This window comes from Oncorhynchus mykiss, chromosome 17, assembly GCF_057628025.1.
Source record: "Oncorhynchus mykiss isolate SJ-2025 chromosome 17, ASM5762802v1, whole genome shotgun sequence".
NCBI lineage: Eukaryota > Metazoa > Chordata > Actinopteri > Salmoniformes > Salmonidae > Oncorhynchus > Oncorhynchus mykiss.
The window spans coordinates 35,494,853-35,513,877 of record NC_143038.1 but is presented as its reverse complement, the minus strand read 5'-3'; the positions used below and the strand labels follow the sequence as shown (position 1 = coordinate 35,513,877).

General features: G+C 46.7%; 1 protein-coding gene across 50 annotated transcripts in view; it reads right to left on the bottom strand.

The window, feature by feature from the left end:
* nfasca (neurofascin homolog (chicken) a) overlaps positions 1-19,025 on the bottom strand; it is a 156,355-nt gene that overhangs the window by 63,839 nt on the left and 73,491 nt on the right. For 27 of the 50 annotated variants that reach the window (XM_090205392.1, XM_090205401.1, XM_090205410.1 and 24 more), the window contains exons 2-3: positions 10,288-10,328; positions 2,698-2,842 (exon numbers count right to left, since the gene is read on the bottom strand). In XM_090205392.1, coding sequence (XP_090061518.1) covers positions 2,698-2,791 — 94 coding nt within the window. In that variant the 5' untranslated portion in view covers positions 2,792-2,842; positions 10,288-10,328. The remainder of the gene's footprint in view (positions 1-2,697; positions 2,843-10,287; positions 10,329-19,025) is intronic. The other 23 variants (XM_090205387.1, XM_090205422.1, XM_090205386.1 and 20 more) reach the window with 1 other exon arrangement.

Here is a 19,025-nt window from a genome sequence, read left to right as displayed (position 1 = left end):
TATGTAGGTTATTATGTTTATAAATGAAATATTGTCTACTTGAGAAATTTGACATTACAGTATTCAGACATAGCTTACCAAAGTCAATGGAAAAGGTCAAAGGTCTGGCCTACTGTTAAACTGCACTTATATTTTTACTACGGTGAAGTGGATCCAATTAAACGAGAGATGGGATGAATGGTAGCCTATACTAACTTGTTGTAGCCCTATAGGCTATTTCACGAGTAGCCTATGAAACCACCACAGTCAGAAAGGTGAGGAATTTATTCTGCAATCATGGACATTAAATAAATAATAGGAAATAAATGCCTATTTCTATTTATTTTAGAAAGTAAAGAAAATGATTCCATCTTGTTATTAAATTTAGCTACCTGATTTTTTAAATGAATAAGTCATCATATTTTCCCGTTTGCACAAGGCTACAAGGCTACTAGGCTACTAGGCTACAAGGCTACTAGGCTACTAGGCTACTAGGCTACAAGGCTACTAGGCTACAAGGCTACTAGGCTACTAGGCTACAAGGCTACTAGGCTACAAGGCTACTAGGCTACTAGGCTACAAGGCTACAAGGCTACTAGGCTACAAGGCTACTAGGCTACTAGGCTACAAGGCTACTAGGCTACAAGGCTACTAGGCTACAAGGCTACAAGGCTACTAGGCTACTAGGCTACAAGGCTACTAGGCTACTAGGCTACAAGGCTACAAGGCTACTAGGCTACTAGGCTACAAGGCTACTAGGCTACAAGGCTAGTAGGCTACTAGGCTACAAGGCTACTAGGCTACTAGGCTACTGGGCTACTTTTGCCTTCTTGCAATGCAATACTTCAACTACTAGAAACTGTGTGTAGGCCTGGTCTAAAGTTTGCAGGAGGATAAGCACATTCTCATGTAAAGTTATGTTTTATAAATGGAATATTCTGTATGAAAATAGGTGCACACATGTTTTGGGGCAGATCTTCTGCATACACAACGTTGATAAATAAGGCCCCAGGGCTATAAAATCACCTGTTTTCAGACAGCCCCTTTTCTGCATCTCTGTCTCCTTTTGTCTCTCTCTCTGTCTCTCTTTCCCTCTCTCTGCCTCTCTCTCTCTCTTCTCATCTCTTTATCTCTTGTCTGTCTTTCTCTGCCCTCTCTCTCTCTTCTCATCTCTTTATCTCTTGTCTGTCTTTCTCTGCCTCTCTCTCTCTCTCTCTCTTCTCATCTCTTTATCTCTTGTCTGTCTTTCTCTGCCTCTCTCTCTCTCTCTCTCTCTCTCTCTCTTCTCATCTCTTTATCTCTTGTCTGTCTTTCTCTGCCTCTCTCTCTTCTCATCTCTTTATCTATTGTCTGTCTTTCTCTGCCCTCTCTCTCTCTTCTCATCTCTTTATCTCTTGTCTGTCTTTCTCTGCCCTTTCTCTCTTATTATCTCTTTATCTCTGTCTCACTGGTGATGAATATATTTGTGAGAGGTCGAAGGGGTTACAAGGGTATTATGTATTTTTTCTCTGTGGGAGCTTCTCTCTCTCTCTCTCTCCCCCCGTTGTGTGTGTCCTCTGTCTGACACTAATCAATAGAGCTTCCTGAGGGCGCGGGTGAAAGGTTGTGGGGTATAAAGAGACATTGAGAAAGACGGCGCCGTAGGGGGGAGATGAGGTGGAGACTACAGAGGTGATGACAGCTGATGACCGTGTGTGAATGTGTGTCCATACCCTGTGTGTTTGAGGCACATAAAGAGGTAGACAATAAGTGGTGTGTGTGTGTGTGCATGTGTGTGTGTGTGTGTGTGCGTGTGTGTGTGTGTGTGTGTGTGTGCGCGCGCGTGTGTGTGTGTGTGTGTGTGTGTGTGTGTGTGTGTGTGTGTGTGTGTGTGTGCGCGTGCGCGTGTGTGTGTGCTCACATATGTGTGTGTTTGACCACCTCATAGCAGGTGCCCGTGGGGCTTTATCTGCTATCAAATGATTTTTCATAATGCCACTGTGAGACATTCTCAGCTATTATTGTCCCTTTTTAACAAAAAGTGAGAATGAAAGGAGAGAGAAAAGGCTAGTTCTCTTTCACTTTGTCTCTTTGTTTCATATTCCCACTGGAGTCAGTCCGATGGGACACTATAGTCGGGAGCTTTCACACATGTTATGATGGCCTGGTACTGGAGTGTGTGTGTAACAAGATCTCATGGTGTCCTGGTGTTAAAACGGAAACAACTCAAAGGTTAACATTTTAGGCATTATTTCAGAGTGGTTAAGGTTAGGGTTATGGTTTGGGGAAGGCTTAAAACAAAATAATGAAAAACAATGTGCTATTACCTTAAGGTACCATCAGTATTGTGTGTGTGTGCATGTGTGCGTGTGTGTGTGTGTGTGTGTGTGTGTGTGTGTGTGTGTGTGTGTGCGTGCATGCGTGCGTGCGTGCGAGTGTGTAAGATGGGGGATGGTGAGCTCCAAACCTATTGTTCACGATATCACTGGATATGAAGCTAGATCTGCAGATGTAAAGACAGGATCACTGTGTTGAGTAATACATCTTCGACATCACTTGATCTTACAGTATATTGAAGACGTTGATTTACTGTGGAGTTCCTTCTGAAAAGTGTCACAGATAGGTGTCTCTACAGCAGCGGGTTAGAACGGGATGTCGCATGCTTTTTTAATGACCTAAATTGTAGCTTTGCCATAATAAATGACAGCTATGTGTTTGCGATGTGGTTGTTGGACTTACAATCGAGAGGAACATCGATAGCAGACACTTCTTGCCACAGCAGCAGGACCAGTGATATGACAGACAGGGCCCAAGGCCCGCCCTGCGCCAACATCTCTCCCCTCTGTTTCTCCTCTTTAGTCGCAATTCCTGATACGTCTCTGACCTATGTGAGAGAGAGAGAGAGAGAGAGAGCGAGAGAAAGAGAGAGAGAGAGAGAGAGAGAGAGATGTGTTTTCAGCGTGTGGCTGGCCTACATCTGCAGCTGAGGCCCTGGCTCCCCAGCGAGACTTGCCCATAGACAAGCTCCAGAGAGAGGAGAGATGTAGACATCACACAGACCAGTGTCCCCCTCTCCTCCACTACCACATTACCCCAAACCATTACCGGTACCAGAATCAGTACCCCAGTTCCCCAGGCCCAGCACTAACCCCCGACCCTCCTTCTCCTACAATAGTGCAGACTCCCAGGACCCTGTTCCTCCACTGCCCAGGCCTCCAGACCCGGAGTAACATAACATAGAAGAGGGTACCAGCTCAGCCCACTAGCCCCATACACCCTGCACCCCAAACCCAGACCCTTAACCAACCCCACTCAATCACACAGCAGCTGAAGACACTGACTTTTCATTCAACATTCCCCTCCATTTCAACCAACTAACTACATGACGAAATACTAAATGGCGATATACTTACATAAAGCACACTTAGTGGAAACTGTAAATAATAGATGCATCTTACAGCGATTAGTCAACAACAGCTTGTTACCCCTGGGGTAATACCCAATTCTCATACAAAACCTGTGCGTGACCCACACACACACTCCCATGCATAAACCATCTGGTGATATGTCAACCAAACACCATGCTACAAAATACCTAATCTGCCCCTGGGGAGGAGGATACAGATATTCCAGCATTCCTTTGGCTTCATCTGACACACACACACAGATGGGCATGCACACACTTATTTTTTAAATTGAACCTGTATTTAACTAGGCTAGTAGGTTAAGAAAAAATTATTATTTACAATGATGGCCTACCCCAGCCAACCCCAACCCGGACGATGCTGTGCCAATTGTGCGCCGCCCTATGGGACTCCCAATCACAGCCGGATGTGATACAGCCTGGAATCGAACCAGGGTCTGTAGTGACACCTCTAGCACTGAGATAAAGTGCCTTAGAACGCTGTGCCACTCGTGAGCCCATGGATGAATGCACTGATGAACACACAGAGGCAGACAACAACCCCCCCCCCCACATCCCCCCACACGCGCACACACACGCGTGCACTCACACACACACACACGCACATGCACACGCACACGCACATGCACACACACACACACACACACACACACACACACACACATATAGCTGGATGAGAGAATGGAAGGTTGGATGAAGGAACGAGTGGAGACAACAAAGGAAATAAACATAACTGTCCTGCTCTACTCCCTAACATTGTCGCTCTCTCTCCTTCTTTCCAGTATCACATGCAAGTGAGAACATCAATATAGGTCACTATAGTTCCCCCTATAGCATGCTAGTATCTACACTCTCTAAATTAGTAAAGATCCTCATATACACTCTTAGAAAAAAGGGTTCCCGAAAGGTGCTCCATAGGAGAACCATTAGAATAACCCTTTTTGGTCCCAGGTAGAACCTGTTTTGATTCCAAGCAGAACCCTATGTAGAAAGAGCTCTACATGGAACCCAAAAGAGTTCTACCTGGAACCAAAAGGGTTCTACCTGGAACCAAAAAGTGTTCTTCAAATGGTTATCCTATGGAGACAGTCGTAGAACCCCTTTAGGTTCTAGATAGTACTTTTTTTCTAAGAATGTAGGGCTGCGTTGCAGATATATGTCATTGGCTTTTCTAGGTGACCTAGCAGATACACATAAACAGAGGTGACCTAGTAGATATGCAGTAGTTTACAGAGGCTTCACGACAATCAGGTCAGGACTTGTTCTATCACTGGGCCCTAGGGGTGGAAACCTGGGGTAAGTCTACCCTGCTGTCTGCCCTACCATTCTAATAACACTTTTAGACAAGCAAACTAGACTAAAGATTCATTTAGCAACATTTTCCAAACCGAAATATCCAAATGGAGATTCCGGGAAAACCAAAATCTGACATTGATTGGTTCATCAAGACAAGTCCCCCACTCTTGTCTCAAAGCAGCGTGATAACACTGTCCCAATCATTACTGTGCTGAAATTGTAGTTGACCACATGGCAATTCTTTAAAGTATTTAAAACGGTCGGATGACTGGGAATTTCAGTAAGCAACAATATGACAAATGTCTTCAATGGCATTAGCCTACTTTATTCCAATATTTTCATCATTTAGCGATATTCATTCCCACAGTGATTATTGATTGATCCAGCCAGTTGTGGTTAAGAACACCTGCATGCATAGTGGTGGGCTTTGCGAAGTGATGGGACATGCCTCGCAAAATGTAGAACTGCCACAAGGATGGTAAACAGCCTAGTAACAGGCGCTGCCTAGCAACCATCATTATGGCACATCACATCTCATGAACGAGTATTGCTTACGCCAGACTTAGCTACGATTAGTCTTATTTTGGTTGGTGCAACACATATTTTTGATCCCAAAGTCAGAAGTAGCTATGCTCGACCTACCATTGAAGATCAACTCTTTTGGCTTCTGGAGTGTGTGTGTGTTGGGTGTGCCCTCCTTGAGAATAAGAACAAACAGCACTTCATTACAGATCAACCCAGAAAATGTGCGCAGCTACAGTATGTTTAAGTGTGATCTTCCTTTTGTCCTCCACACCAAAGGGGTCATCTTGATTAGAGTTGATTTCACTAATGTGGAATCACAGAGGAAAGCCTTGAATTGGTTTAACTTCTATTAGAGAACAGAAGGGTCAGTGTATGTTCCTGCTGGTAGGCCATGGCTAGTTCTGCCTAGCCTGGCTCCAGGTCTGCTTGTGCTCTTGCCAACTCCATTGCTGTCATTGTCGGGCAAATAATGTTTACCGTGACATTTCCATAAGGAGATGGCAAGAGAGGAAACATACTGTCACCAAGGCTAAGTTCTGCCTGGTTTCAGGAGTTCAGCTTCTCACCATCTGACAAACATGTCAGAAAGGGTAGTTGTTGATAGATTTTGCTATGGGATGGTGGTTGGGGAGGCCAGCCCCCGGTCATGGATCGGAGTTTGTAGCTGGCTTCCCAACAGGGTCAGCCCCCAAGTCCTGATTTGTGGTTATGCTATGCATACTGGCGGGGACAGCCCCTGGTCGTTGCCAGAGGTTGAGCTGGTCCGCCCAAAAGGAACATCCAGCCAACTGGAGGGGTACATAAGGGTTTTAGCCTTCTGCTTGTCGAATGTGCACAAATGTGGGCATGAGGATTTGACGGAAGTTTCTGGAGGGCTGGATTGCTGGTGCGTCGGCTAGCGGGTGATGGTGGAGGTTGATCTCAAACGTGGTGAAATCAGGTGTGGGCCCGAGGAGGGTTTGTTGGGCGTATCAGACATGCAATTTGGTTTGAGTGGATGTAATTGTAGTAAGGTTCGGATGACTTCAGGTGTGATTGGAACCTGCGTCTGATGATGTGGAGGTCTCTGTCTGAACAGAGACTCCGAAGGGCACGGAGAGAAGGAAACTGAAGATGGTGAGTGTGAGGATGCGGGAAGCGTCCTGAGAGCAGTGATACTGACAGAGAGGATATTGAAGGTGATGGGGCGCTGTTGATGGTGGTTGCCTCTTACGGATGCCCCATGAGTTGGAGCGTGTTCCGCACGAATCGGAGGCCGCTGAGGCATGTCCTGATGGTGGTGTAGTAGGAACGGAGATGCTGGTGGGCGTACGGGACCTAAAATGTGATGATAGGAAGATCGCAGTTAGGAACATGGCCCGGTCAACAGCAGTGGAGGATGCGAGGTCAGGGCTCAGTGTGGAGCAGGCCATGGCTGTTGGGTGGAAACGGGAGCTAGGTCCCGGCTACAGGAAAGAAGGTGAGTGAGGACAGCAGGCTCAGCTGATAAGCTAGTATATGGCGCACATGTGTAGCTGCAGATTCTGTTCATGTGTGCACTCCATTGTGTGTATGTCTTTGCTCTTCAGTGTGTGAGTTCCGTAGTTTGCAAATGTGTGTGTGTGTGTGTGTGTGTGTGTGTGTGCGTGTGTGAATTTGTATGTGTGACTGTGTCCACGTGTGTGTGTGTGGGCTCAGTAAAAAGGCGTTGGAAGCGGATTTGAATATTCACCATGAACATTATAACATATACAGATAACGACATTAACCTAAGTATTATAATTACGACAATTAGCATCAATTAAGCAGAAAACTAGCATGCTAAATTACACTATTATGCAGAATTACTATCTAAATTATGCACATTTTCTTCCATTATTTAAAAAAGGCAATTTCTTAAAATAAACCCTATGTCACTTATCCCTATTGAAATAATACACTTTATAATTCATAAGTACTACTGTTTAAAATAAGCTTCTGCCGTAAAGTATATTCAGGGGATATTCAGTTTAGATTTCTTCGTTTTCTAATCATTTCCTTGGTAGGAGGACTTGGTGTGATTTATTTGAAAGGATTCTACAGCTATTTCTGCCTTCCATATTTTGTGTGACACTGGTTACGGCATCCATTTTATAAATATTTGATGTGTTGAGACTATCTGTCCAAATGGATCCATGTCCCATCAACTGCTCTTAGAGAATGCGTCCCAAATGGCACCTGATTCCCTATACAGTGGACTACTTTTGACCCGAGAGTGCACCACATAGGGAATAGGTTGCCATTTGGGATGTGCAGCCTTTGTCTCCATTTATTTATATACAGAGCATTTACCAGTCCCAGGCAAATACGCTATATATACAAAAGTATGTGGACACCCCTTGAAATTAGTGGATTAGGCTATTTCAGCCACACCCGTTGCTGACAGGTGCATAAAATCGAGCACACATCCATGCAATCTCCATAGACAAACATTGACAGAAAAATGGTCTTCCTGAAGAGCTCAGTTACTTTCAACGTGGCAACAAGTCAGTTCGTCAAATTTCTGCCCTGCTAGAGCAGGATCTACTGTAAGTGCTGTTTTTTATGAAGCTTCATGAAAGCTTCATGAAATGAGTTTCCATGGCCGAGCAGCCGCACACAAGCCTAAGATCACCATGCACAATGCCAACTGTCGGCTGGAGTGGTGTACAGCTCGCCACCATGGACTCTGGAGCAGTGGTAACGCATTCTCTGGACTGATGAATCACGATTTACCATCTGTCAGTCCAACGGACTAATCTGGGTTTGGCGGATGCCAGGACAGCGCTACCTGCCCGAATGCATAGTGCCAACTGTAAAGTTTGGTGGAGGAGGAATAATGGTCTGCGGCTGTTTTTCATGGTTTGGGCTACGCCCCTTTAGTTCCAGTGTAGGGAAATCTTAACGCTACAGCATCGAATGACATTCTAGACACTTATGTGCTTCCAACTTTGTGGCAACAGTTTGGAGAAGGTCATTTTCCGGTTTCAGCATGACAATGCCAGCTGTGGAAGAACTTGACTGGCCAGCACAGAGCCTGACCTTAACCCCATCGAACACCTTTGAGATGCCTGACCTCACTAATGATCTTGTGGCTGAATGGAAGCAAGTCCCCACAGCAATGTTTCAACATCTAGTGGAAAGCCTTCCCAGGAGAGTGAAGGCTGTTATAGAAGCAAAGGGGGGACCAACTCCATATTGTCCACGATTTTTAAATGTTATGTTCAACAAGCAGGTGTCCACATACTTTTGTTCATGTAGTGTATGTTTTCCACCCCCCTTTGCTGTTGCTCCGCCCGTGTCATTGTTACCTAATCCGGTTGTGTGATGGTAATGGGTTGTTCCATTATGCCATTCTGAGGGTACGTGATGAAGGCTAATGGAGCTCTTGTGGGATAATGGACCTCAGAGACAGGGCTGAGTAGGTAAAATTAATAAGCTCTGGTGTAGTGGAGGGTGTGTGTGTGTGTGTGTGTGTGTGTGTGTGTGTGTGTGTGTGTGTGTGTGTGTATGTGTGTGTGTGTGCGTGTGTGTGCATGCCTGAGAGTGTGAAGTGCGAGTGTGTGCCTAATGCACCTAAAGCCCCCCCCCCCCCCCCCCCCCCCCCCCAAATAGCTATTCCAACCACTTATTACACAGGCTAACAGATTGGCATAGCAGGTAGTGAAATAAAACTTGCTATCTCTCTGTCTCTGCTGGCATGTAGTCTCTCTGTGTTAGAGAACCTTCATAACCTGGTTCAGGTGTGCATTAGCAGCTGGAGTGATCTAGCCCTGTGGAGCTATTTCAGTTTATGGTGACATTAAATGTATCTGTGACACTCTGCTTTGTTAGAACACAAAAGAGTGTTTTGGAGAGGCCATTTCCCCCCTGAGAGCTAAAGTAAGAAGGCCCATCTGTGGATGGGTAATACATGGCATCTAGATTTGCAGGTCTGGTCTCAAGTCCATTTGTTGGTGCTGAACAAACAAGGTACAGACTGTAGACTGTATCCAAGACAATGAGTGCTGATCTAGTGCTTTGACTATAGAATGGAAACAAGTGGATGTGTATGACTGAGGGTGTGTGTGTTCCTGTGCTGGGGGCTGATTATCACGTGTCAGAAGGGGGTTAATGACGCACAGCCCACAATAATATGGCAGTGTGAGGGTAAACCCTGGTACCCAAGGCCCTTTCTCTCTCTCTCTCTCTCTCTCTCTCTCTCTCTCTCTCTCTCTCTTTCTCTCTATCTCTCTCTCTCTCTCTCTCTCTCTCTCTTTCTCTCTTTCTCTCTTTCTCTCTTTCTCTCTCTCTCTCTCTCTCGCTCTCTCTCTCTCTCTCTCTCTCTCTTCCTCTCTCTTTCTCTCTCTCTCTTCCTCTCTCTTTCTCTCTCTCTCTCTCTCTCTCTCTCTCTCTCTCTCTCTATTTATTGTTCTCTCAATCTCCCTTCCCCCCTTCTCTCTCTGCCTTTCTATTTATCCCCCCCTCTCTCCATCTCTTTTTCTCTCTATCTCTCTGCCCTGGTCTGTCTCTTTCAGACAGTGGCAGTGCCCTAGGCATTGACACACTAACTACCCCTGCCTCCCTCCCTTCCCCCCCAGTCAGGCCAGAGGCCGCGTCCCCTGTTCCAGCTCTAAAAATACCCCAGTACCTATCACACACAATTACCCTCAGCCCCCAAACCACCCCATTCCACCCCACTACACAGTCATACAGTAAAGACGGGTCTCAGACACACATCCAAGATGCACCCCCCCCCCCCCCCAAAAAAAGCTGAAATCGTCTGAACTGAAACACTCGGTTGCTCCTTTCACTCCTTTTACCAGCTCCTCAGCTGTCACAGTACAGACACAAACACACACGTGAAAGTGCACAGTTGGATTGAGGTGAAGCAGACAACAATAGCTGACAGACAAATAGACAGCCCCCAGACAGACAGACAGTAGACAGCCCCAGGCAGACAGACAGACCGACAGTAGACAGTTCTGTCAGGGTCGTATCAGTCTGAGGGGGAGAGACAAGGTCTGGACAAAGACCAGCGAACATCAAGACACACGCATGCATGAATGCACACGCACACAGACAGACACAATGCTTCTGAGACTTACGTCAATGTGTCCTCGCTGATTAAAACGCTAACTGCTCAAACCTGTAAAGGGAGAGAGAGAAAAAAATACACATTTAGATGATTCATGTGGAAAATCAGTGGAAAACGAGGAGTCTCAGAAGCTCAGTACCAAAAAACCCTCTCTTTCTATTCAGATCTGCTGACGCTTCACTTATCCCTTTGTTTTCCTCAACACAGGAAGACAGTAAGGGAGTAGAGGAATAGCTCACAAACACTACACACCTCGGACTGTGTGTGTGGGTCGATACAGTGTGTGTTTGTGCATGCGTGTGCATCTGACACAGAGCCAAACACACTCGTCTCATGCCACTGTTGTTTCATGGAGTGTTTTTAAAGAACTGTGTTGTCTGTGAGCCAGGCAGCCATGGCCCCAGGTTTACAGCCATGGCCCCAGGTTTACAGCCATGGCCCCAGGTTTACAGCCATGGCCCCAGATTTACAGTCATGGCCCCAGGTTTACAGTCATGAACCCAGGTTTACACCCATGGCCCCAGGTTTACAGCCATGGTTCCAGATTTACAGCCATGGTTCCAGGTTTACATCCATGGTTCCAGGTTTACAGCCATGGCCCCAGGTTTACAGCAATGGTTCCAGGTTTACAGCCATGGTTCCAGGTATACAGCCATGGATCCAGGTATACAGCCATGGCCCCAGGTTTACAGCCATGGTTCCAGGTATACAGCCATGGCCCCAGATTTACAGTCATGGCCCCAGGTTTACAGTCATGAACCCAGGTTTACAGCCATGGCCCCAGATTTACAGCCATGGTTCCAGATTTACAGCCATGGTTCCAGGTTTACAGCCATGGCCCCAGGTTTACAGCAATGGTTCCAGGTTTACAGCCATGGTTCCAGGTATACAGCCATGGATCCAGGTATACAGCCATGGCCCCAGGTTTACAGCCATGGTTCCAGGTATACAGCCATGGTTCCAGGTTTACAGCCATGGTTCCAGGTTTACAGCCATGGCCCCAGGTTTACAGCCAAGGTTCCAGGTTTACAGCCATGGTTCCAGGTATACAGCCATGGTTTACAGCAGGCTCACCACTGGAGAAACAACTGGAAAACGGGAGAAACAACTGGAAAAGAGAGAGCCGGAGCAGCAGAGCACACAGACCGGGAAGATGTAAAAGACTAGACGATCTCATCCCTTATTCTCTTGCCTTTATTGCTGTTTAAGCACAGACAGCCCTGAGGAGAGAACACTGAGTATACTACATAGAACTCACTATGGGAGACACACATACACACACACGCGCACACAAACATACACACACATTACACACATGAAAACAAACTTTCGCACACATACACACACAAACATGCACATGTAGGCACGCACAGACAAAAGATGCCATGCCTTGACAAAATACCTTGTCTACAAGGGCCATGGTATACACACACACACACACACACACACACACACACACACAGGGCCCCGCCCCCACACACACTTCAGCAATCATTGAATGAATCTTTACAAGGGCTAAAGAACACTGCCGTAACAATGACATAACACACGTCAAAAAAGTGAACATTGTTTTTTTTAAGTCATCGTTATGACACAGAGTTCATGTGGAACTACGTTATTCGAGGTCGTATCAGAGTCGATTGAGCAGCTGGGCGACTAGGGCAGTGGTTTTCTAGGTTAAGTGCCTAGCATGGCTGAAGGGCAGAACAGCAGTGCCCTAGATGGGTAGTGAGTGTGCTGTACTGAGCAAGCCTGCAGTAGTAGTGTAGCATTAGGGCATAACATAACACTTCCCTAGTCACTCTGCCTCCAGGCTACACTGCTAGCTAACAGGGTCATAGCTAGTCACTGTGGATGGCAGGGCACACAGAACTGTGTGTGTGTGTGTGTGTGTGTGTGTGTGTGTGTGTGTGTGTGTGTGTGTGTGTGTGTGTGTGTGTGTGTGTGTGTGTGTGTGTGTGTGTGTGTGTGTGTGTGTGTGTGTGTGTGTGTGTGTGTGTGTGTGTGTGTGTGTGTGCGTGCGTGTGTGGCTATGGGGACTTTACAGACATCCTACTCCTGCACTGCTTTTACTGAGGAACACACACAAGCTATACGTGACCGGAGGTCAGTCTAACAGGCCAGGGGATAACTGCGCGATCAGTGACATCCCTCTCCACATCCAGCCATCCATCCTGTCGTCCGTCAATCCTCTGCCGCTCATCACTCTTCCGCCCCACCTTTCCTCGACCGTCCGACCTTCATAAAAGTCCAGCCCCCCTTCCCTCCTCCCCACTCAGGTCTCAGGGAGTGTGTCATTCTTATGGCCCCTGATACAACCCTCATACGTCTTGGATTTCTACACTGAGTATCTGAATGACAAAACCGTTACCATTTATATTGATGGACATCAATGGGAAAATCTGTTTTTTAAATATTATGCACCAGAAGCTTAGTCTCCAGAGTGTTTTAACCAGAAAACCAATCCCTTTCGCCGTGATCACGGTTTAAAAAAAAATGATTTTCCTAATTAACCCGTAATAAAATTGTAAAAAACAACGAATCAACCACAGTCATCGTCAGTGAACTTTTAATGTCCAATTAGGAAGCTTAATAAGTCAAACTAACACTGTGTAGTGAAGCGTGACACACAGTGAGGTGATAGATGGATCTCAACCAGGAGCTTACGCAGAAGTCTGGTCTTACTGTAATCACTAGGCTGTACGCCATTAAATCACACCCCAGGGGTCAACCAGCAAAGCCTGCAAAGGAACCCCTGTAACGGTGTGTGTGTGTGTGTGTGTGTGTTAGTCAGGCACCATAGGGCCATGCCATGAGGAGAACGGGGTGGGGCAGTAAGACACACACAGAGGGGAATATGTGTTCATTGTCCTCCATGTATTCACATTTACCATCCACCGGGGACTCCTACCAAGAGTTACAGGGACATGAAAAAACACTCGCAGCCAGTTAAGCATGAGCAACACACACTGTGTGGAGTCTGTATGGAGACGGGACCACTACCGTTGTCGAAAAACCTAGACTCAAACCCTATGGCCACAACCACCCAAACACCTTGGCTGAGTAGTGTCTGTCTGTCTGTGTGTGTGTGTGTGTGTGTGTGTGTGTGTGTGTGTGTGTGCTCGTGCGTGTGATAGACAAGGAGACGGCGGTCCAGTCTATCACCTGCTATTCCCTCATGTTTGTGTCTCTCACTATCCAACCCCCATACCCTTTTCCAGTGTAGGGAGAGCGGGCGAGCGGACGTGTTTGAGTGTGCTCTCTTATCCCTCGCTATTGGCCTCCTGGCCTAACCTTTGACCCTGTCCATTACCAGTGGTCTTTGGACAGCGCAGACACATCCCCTCCTATAAACAAACACACACACACACACACACACACTTGCAGGGAAGGTGTGGCCGTGAAAGCTGAGCCACAAGTCAGAGGTCACACAGTAATGAATCAGGGATCAAACATTCTACCTCAATGACATCATACTCCTGTTACCATAGTGATGGTTTTAAGTGGAGCCAATAGGGCAGCATGCGTTTATACGTGTATGTGTTTCTATGCGCACGCCTCTAGTATCTGGCTCTCCTTGGCTACAGCAAGATCCAGATACCAAAGAGCACAGCACCAAGTCCAAATGAAAACTGAGCAGTAGTGAGTGACCCGAGGGAAGGTAAGATGGAGGGGATGAACGACAGAGAAGATGAAGGAAGGGGAGGATAAACAAGCGGTTGCCAGGCACAGGGTGTGTGGATGTCATGCTTGGCAGGAGCGCTGGTACTTTGTTGCAGAATGACCTAGTTTTAATGGAGGAGAGGATGAGGGGAGAGAAGAAGAGGGGAGGGGATAGGGGGAGGGGAGGGGAGAGAGGAAAGGAGAGAGATGGGACATGTCGAGGATGAGGACAGGGGGAGAGAGGAAAGAGGAAGAGAAGGAGACGAGAGAGAGAGATGACGAGAGGACGAGAGAGAGACAGAAAATGTAAGACAGGAAAGGATGGTTTACTGCAACAACAAAAAAGTGTATTTATTTATTCTAAGTCTCTGGTTAATGATTAATATGTGATGTAATATGTAATATGTAATATGTGGTTAATATGTAATATGTGCCAATGTAGGGAACAGATAAAATGCAGGTGGAGGAACAGACAGATGGAGATAGGAGGAAGGACAAAATTATGTGTGTTTGTGTGTGCGTGGACAGTATGTGTCTGTGTGTGTGTGTGTGTGTGTGTGTCTCTCTCTCCAGCCCTGAGGGGGACATGAGGAAGCATCAATTCGCTCCATCCCAGATAAATCAATCACAGGGTTCCTGGAGTGATGCAAGCTAAAGCACTTCCTGTGTCCAACTGCCCGGCCTTATGAGCCTCGTTAATAAATGATGACTGGGCCGCCTGCGGCGACACACACACACATGCGCACAGAGGTACACACACACAGTAACACACACACAGGCGTTAAATCTATTTGAACCTGGCAGCCAAATCAAGCTGCAACAGCATGGTGCCTTAATCAGAAGGGCTGAACCAGATATCATGTGTGTCTTTGGGAAAATACACACGTCTGGGTTCAGTGAAGGATGTGTAATACAAACCTTGGAAAGAGGAGGATTTGGTCTCAGAAATGTGATCTACATCACTGTAACATGGTTGGCAGAGACAGCGTAGAAGAACTCCCATCTTTTTGCTTCCCTCTGTCAACTTCTGCCCATCACACAAATGTGTGTGTGTGTGTGTGTGTGTGTGTGGGGGGGGGGGAGAGTGAGGGAAAGGGCTAGAAGGAAAGTAGGATAAGTGGAGATAGAGACAGCCACAGATAGGGGAAGCTGGGCAGGCAGAGAAAATGAGACAGAGAGAGAGAGAGGTAGAGAGAGAGAAAGCGATGGAGGAAGAGATAGAGAGATGGAGGGAGGGAGAGAGAGAGGTAGAGAGAGAGAGAGAAAGCGATGGAGGAAGAGATAGAGAGATGGAGGGAGAGAGAGAGAGGTAGAGAGAGAGAGGTAGAGATAGAGAGAAAGTGATGGAGGAAGAGAGAGAGAGAGAGAGAGAGAGAGAGAGAGACGGAGGACAAAAAGACAGAGAGGTGAGTGACTAGGCTACATGATTCCACCAGATGTGGAGATGTAGTCTAAAGAAGGAACCATGAGGTCTCTCCTCCAGGCATGTGTAAGATCTGGGTCGGAGTGTTCAAACACACACACACACACACACACACACACACACACACACACACACACACACACACACACACGCACCCACACACAGCAGCCAAACGAATGCTCTACTAGCATACATTCAAATGAATGAATGAACATATGAATGAATGATGAATGAACAGGTCTACGCTGTGGCCTTTTTACCCGCATGGTCTTTCTGCACTCGCGAATAGATCGTGTAAAATCACAGGCCCATGATTTATTAACTCACGGCTTTTAACGGTAATCACAACTAGGTGAAGAAAACTAGGGTAATACTTACACGTACTTTAACACTCTGTGTTACTCTAAAATTGAACTTGGAGACACGTGAGGCTAAATCCAAATCTTTATGCATGAAGATATTGATGTAGAAAAAAAAAAACAGCTCCCTGAGCAAATCACTGTTTCCCAAATGGAGTCGCGGTACTCTGGATGCACTGGGGGGTAGTGGGAGAGTTCTCCTGTGTAGTGGCTTAGATATACAGTATACTTCATCTACTGGGTCATGACTGAAAGCCTCAGAATCGCTGGTATTACTGACAAATAACTGTATAACCACTGACAAATAACTAACTGTGTTAACCATGGGTATAACTGACCACTGACAGTGGCCTGGCGGCTAGCATATGTAATGGCCTAGAATAACAGACAAGCTAACTTAAAGTAAAATGATCACTTGGCGTGAAGATATTTGACTCGACTTGACTCACTTGACCTGGGAAGCTAACACACACACACACACACACACACACACACACACACACACACACACACACACACACACACACACACACACACACACACACAAACACACACACACAAACACACACACACACACACACACACACAAACACACACACACACACACACACACACACTTTAAGGGATATGCTAAGTGACAGACAGTTGTTCTGTCTACTTCTGCTACATGACTTGACAAACATCTCCCCTCTCTAAAATATTAAAGACCCCTCTCACCTTTAGCATGAAGCTCATGTGTGTTATGAAGCAATTATGCATACATAACACAGACACAAAGACAAAGACATTCACAAAGTCACGCGAGCACATATTCACTCGAGAGGACAACCTTGCATGCAAATGACGACATAAGCAGCCACTTACACAAAGTACATCATGCCCCTTTATTCAACCCATTATAAACTGGCAGACAAGCCTGGGAATCACTAGGATGAAATCTGAGAGAAAGAGAGAGAGAGGGAGATCGAGAGAGAGAGTTGCCCAGGGTGCTCCTCCCTAACACTTCAGTCATGGTGAGATGTCATCCCTCTACATGAAAACACTATTCATAAACCTGTCAGACACAATAGAAACAGAGATGGAGTCAAGACCAGAAAATCAGAGACCCAGAACTAAAACACAAACCAGACAATACCTGTTTAAGAACCTTGACCGAAGCCCTCGAGACCCAGACAATACCATTTAAGAACCAAGACCGAAGTCCTCGAGACCCAGACAAAACCCGTTTAAGAACCTAGACCAAAGCTCTTGAGACCCAGACAATACCTGTTTAAGAACCTAGACCAAAGCCCTCGAGACCCAGACAATACCATTTAAGAACCTAGACCAAAGCTCTTGAGACCTAGACAACACCTGTTTAAGAACCTAGACCCAAGCCCTCGAGAGCCAGACAATACCAGTTTAAGAACCTAGACCAAAGCCCACGAGACCCAGACAATACCCGTTTAAGAACCTAGACCGAAGCCCTCGAGAGCCAGACAATACCATTTAAGAACCTAGACCCAAGCCCACGAGACCCAGACAATACCATTTAAGAACCTAGACCGAAGCCCACGAGACCCAGACAATACCATTTAAGAACCTAGACCAAAGCCCACGAGAGCCAGACAATACCATTTAAGAACCTAGACCCAAGCACTTGAGACCCAGACAATACCATTTAAGAACCTAGACCCAAGCCCTCGAGACCCAGACAATACCATTTAAGAACCTAGACCCAAGCCCACGAGACCCAGACAATACCATTTAATAACCTAGACCCAAGCCCTCGAGACCCAGACAATACCATTTAAGAACCTAGACCAAAGCCCACGAGACCCAGACAATACCCGTTTAAGAACCTAGACCGAAGCCCTCGAGAGCCAGACAATACCATTTAAGAACCTAGACCCAAGCCCACGAGACCCAGACAATACCATTTAAGAACCTAGACCGAAGCCCACGAGACCCAGACAATACCATTTAAGAACCTAGACCGAAGCCCACGAGACCCAGACAATACCATTTAAGAACCTAGACCCAAGCACTCGAGACCCAGACAATACCATTTAAGAACCTAGACCCAAGCCCTCGAGACCCAGACAATACCATTTAAGAACCTAGACCCAAGCCCACGAGACCCAGACAATACCATTTAAGAACCTAGACCGAAGCCCACGAGAGCCAGACAATACCATTTAAGAACCTAGACCCAAGCCCTCGAGACCCAGACAATACCATTTAAGAACCTAGACCCAAGCCCACGAGACCCAGACAATACCATTTAAGAACCTAGACCCAAGCCCACGAGACCCAGACAAAACCTGTTTAATAACCTAGACCATAGCCCTCGAGACCCAGACAATACCATTTAAGAACCTAGACCCAAGCCCACGAGACCCAGACAAAACCTGTTTAATAACCTAGACCATAGCCCTCGAGACCACCCAGACCACATCTGTAGTCTCAAGACATACACACACACCAAGACCATGAGATTGAGACTTCCATCTTTGCTATGGGAGACACTTCCACTTTCAGAGAAGCCAGCTCTGGAAGACCCATACTGCTGAGTGAGGTAGAGACTGGTTTAGGAAAGTCTACAAGAGAGGAGTCCTACAGCTCTACACTGACCAAGGAACAGAGTGTTGAAGGTTATGGATCTCTGCTATATAAACACAGATGATTAGAGCTGAAGTGTGTGTGTGTGCGCGTGTTGAAAAGGGCTAGCTGAAAAACAAAGGCATGGCTCCATTCTAGAAACCAAATAAATTAGAGGGGTTTGTCTGGCCCCTGTCTGACTGTCTACCTCGCTCTCTTTAAACAACCTCTCCCTTTTCTGCCTCTCCCTCTCTACTTGATCCTCTCCTCTTTATCTCTCCTCTGTGCTCACCCTGTCCCTCAGTCTCTCTTTCGTTCTATTCCTTAAGCACTCCTTCTTTCCCCATCTCCCTCCTTTCAACCTTCTCTCTGTCTCTCCATCTTCCTCTTCATCCACTTTCCCACCATACTCTCATTTATCCCCCTCTCTCGCTTATCCCAACTCGCCCCCTCCCTAGCAGAAATGTAAAAACAGCACACCAGCTCATTATCACATCTGGGTCTCACTTCCTCCTCCCCTCTCCTCCCCCTTCCTCACCCCCAGTCCCACTTCATCCAATAGAGAGAGACCTGGTCGCCAAGGCTCCTTAGCAACAAACCCACCAAGGGGAGGCTAGCCCCAGCGGGAGTGTGCGGCTGGAGGTGTGTTCCCCATTATCAAACCCCTGCATCTCAGACACGTACGCGTGTGTGTGTATGTGCGGGCGGACGTAGGTACGCACG